Below are 2788 nucleotides of genomic sequence, written 5' to 3' on the forward strand. Positions count from 1 at the left end.
CTATTCTTTAATTTAGTACTCTTATTGTTTTCTTTTTTTTAGTTTGATTTATGAAGGATGATTCTGTGGAAAACTAGAATAAGTCTGACATTTTTAAACAGGTATGCTCAGCTATGATTTTGTATGTAACACACATTCTTGTTTATTTTTTATAGAAGATATGTATAAAATAAGCAAAGGATGGCGGATACTTTGTGTGGATTGTCGGAGTAGTTGGTCACAAAAAGATTCACAAAAATTTATAAAAAACTAAAAAGGAAAAACAGCCTTCAAAGATTTTTTTTAAATTTGTAGAATAAAGGGGAAACAGTTCCGCGTTTTCTTTTGCAAACGGCATCCTCGCTCTTTGTTTAATGTTGCCACTTCCCTGTCATATTTATTTTTTGATTCCCTTCAATGCAATTGGGTAACACTACTGAACAGAGCAGAGAGAAAAGCTTCAATCACTCCTTCACTCACATAACATCAGATATATATCTTTCTACTGTGGTGTTGTGATTATTTAATTCCATATATTCTCTCTTTTCTTGATTTGTGTTGTGAAACAGTTAAAAGTGGAGTTGATGTCTGAGCTATTGGAAGAGGTTCCTTCAATGAAAGGAGGGTGCGAAGAAGGGTTGAACCTGAGGGCCACTGAGCTAAGGCTTGGGTTGCCAGGGCGTGAGTCACCTGAGAGGGAGGGCGTGTTTAAGACTGTGGTGGTGTCTGGGGCCAAAAGGGGTTTCTCTGATGCCATTGATGGAGGTTCTGGAAACTGGAATGGTGGATCTGAAGTGGGTTTGGGAAAAGATGTTGTCTTGTTCTCTCCGAGAGGAACTGTTAGTGCTGCCAAGTCTCTCACCCTCACTGCAACAGACTGCACCAAACAGCCTACTGTTTTGGGTGCTTCTGTTCTCAAAGAAACTGTTCCACACTCTCCAAAACCGCTGCATGAGAAGAAACCTCAGATTTCTGCTCCAGCTGCGAAGTATATATTTTACTTTATCCTTGTTTCTTGCCATTAACTATTAGATAAGTTTGTATGCTGCTTACTGTTTTTTGTTCGGGTTTGTTACATTGTTTCTTTCTCTGTTTTATTTTATCTTAGTTTGTCGATGTTGGTTCGGACTTTATTAAATTATTTGATGTGTTTGTGTTGTCTCTGTTTGGTGTTTATAGTTTTTTGTATATGTTTTCAAGAAATTGGATGCAAGATGTTTCTTCTGGTACTGAGTAGGTGGATAAGCGAGTTTCTTTCTTCCTTTTCTGTTGTAACCAGTTGGAATTTACCTCAAGCTTTGGTTTCTAACTCGTTTTTGGTTAGCGTTGCGTGATCCATGTAGTTTGAATTGATTCCATATACTGGGATTAAACTTTGTTTTTGTTATTCCATTAGAAAGTAGTATGAAATGAACAATCTTAGTCTGTTGCCGCTGGTTATATTCTCATGTTGGTCTCTAGTGCTATTTCTTGTCTTCTATGTAATTCAGAACATTATTTCTATGTTAATAATGATTTTATAGCTACTTTGGTTGTTCCAAAACTTTTCTTGGATGTCTTGGTTGGTTGTCTGTGATCTTTGTTTTTGGTGTATGATTGAGATTTCACTTCTCCGAGTATGATTTTCTGTTCTTCCTGTTACTGAAAAAAATTCAGCCTATCACTGTGTAATTTTTTGTTGTTTGAATCAGGGCGCAAGTTGTGGGGTGGCCACCAATCCGTTCTTTCAGGAAGAACTCAATGGCTCAGCCTCAGAAGAATGAAGATGCTGAGGCAGAAGCCAAGTCTGAATGTCTTTATGTTAAAGTCAGCATGGAAGGTGCTCCATACTTGAGGAAAGTGGATCTTAATAGTTTTGGCACTTACAAGGAACTCTCTTTGGCACTCGAAAAGATGTTTAGTTGTTTTACAATCAGTAAGTTCCCTTCTACTCCACTTGCTCTGATGCATATCAGCAAATATTCTGATGATGTTTTTACTGACAAGATCAGGTCAATGTGGCTCTTATGGGATTTCTTCTAGTCGAGAAAAATTAAGTGAAAGTAGATTGATGGATCTTCTTCATGGTTCAGAATATGTTCTTACATATGAAGACAAGGATGGAGATTGGATGCTAGTTGGTGATGTTCCCTGGGAGTAAGTGCAATTTCATGATTAACAGAAGATGTAATGTAATTCCTTTATATGTTTTTCATTTTGTTCAAGGAAGCATATCTAAAGTGATTCTAACTGTTCTTTTAGGATGTTCACTGAATCTTGCAAGAGGCTGAGGATAATGAAGAGTTCTGAAGCAATTGGGCTAGGTAGCTCCAAAATTAATCTCTTATACTCTGTTTTCCATCACCCAGAATTATGAGTAGTCATAATTCTGGTGTGTATGTTTATTGCTATTGATATGAGTTGTAATCACTGCAGCACCTAGGGCGGTGGAAAAGTGCAAAAGTCGCAACTAATGGAATGGTGTATGGTTTTGTGGTGTGATCCTGAAGGATGAAAGATGAGATTTAAGCATATAATACCTTATTTCTTATGCATAATTTTCTATATAGGAGATTGGGGTGTCCTAAACTTTTTATTGGGCAAGTTATATTGATGACAACATGTTAGTTTTTGTTGTAGCCGTCTATATCATGTTGATGTAGAGGTTTAAGGTTTTAGGTTGTTGTTCTTCCACACTTCAATTATGTAAATTTTGTAGTAACTCCTTCCCCTTTCTCTGTAAGAGAGCTTTTGTTTGTCTTGCCAAACTAAGAAAACTATATATGCATTTCACCACTCCTATATTGTAAAGTTAAATACTTATTTTTAA

The 2788-nt window shown here is 36.5% G+C and overlaps 1 protein-coding gene across 1 annotated transcript; it reads left to right on the forward strand.

Moving 5' to 3' along the window:
* Positions 1-256: 256 nt before the first annotated feature.
* On the forward strand, positions 257-2788 carry LOC124837377 (auxin-responsive protein IAA27-like). Its single transcript, XM_047312715.2, has 5 exons — positions 257-967; positions 1671-1894; positions 1971-2115; positions 2221-2282; positions 2395-2788. The coding sequence occupies exons 1-5, from the start codon at positions 564-566 to the stop codon at positions 2430-2432; spliced, it is 873 nt and encodes a 290-aa protein (XP_047168671.2). The 5' UTR covers positions 257-563; the 3' UTR covers positions 2433-2788.

This window comes from Vigna umbellata, chromosome 1, assembly GCF_029865625.1.
Source record: "Vigna umbellata cultivar VRB3 chromosome 1, Vumbellata_1.0, whole genome shotgun sequence".
NCBI classification, from domain to species: Eukaryota; Viridiplantae; Streptophyta; class Magnoliopsida; order Fabales; family Fabaceae; genus Vigna; species Vigna umbellata.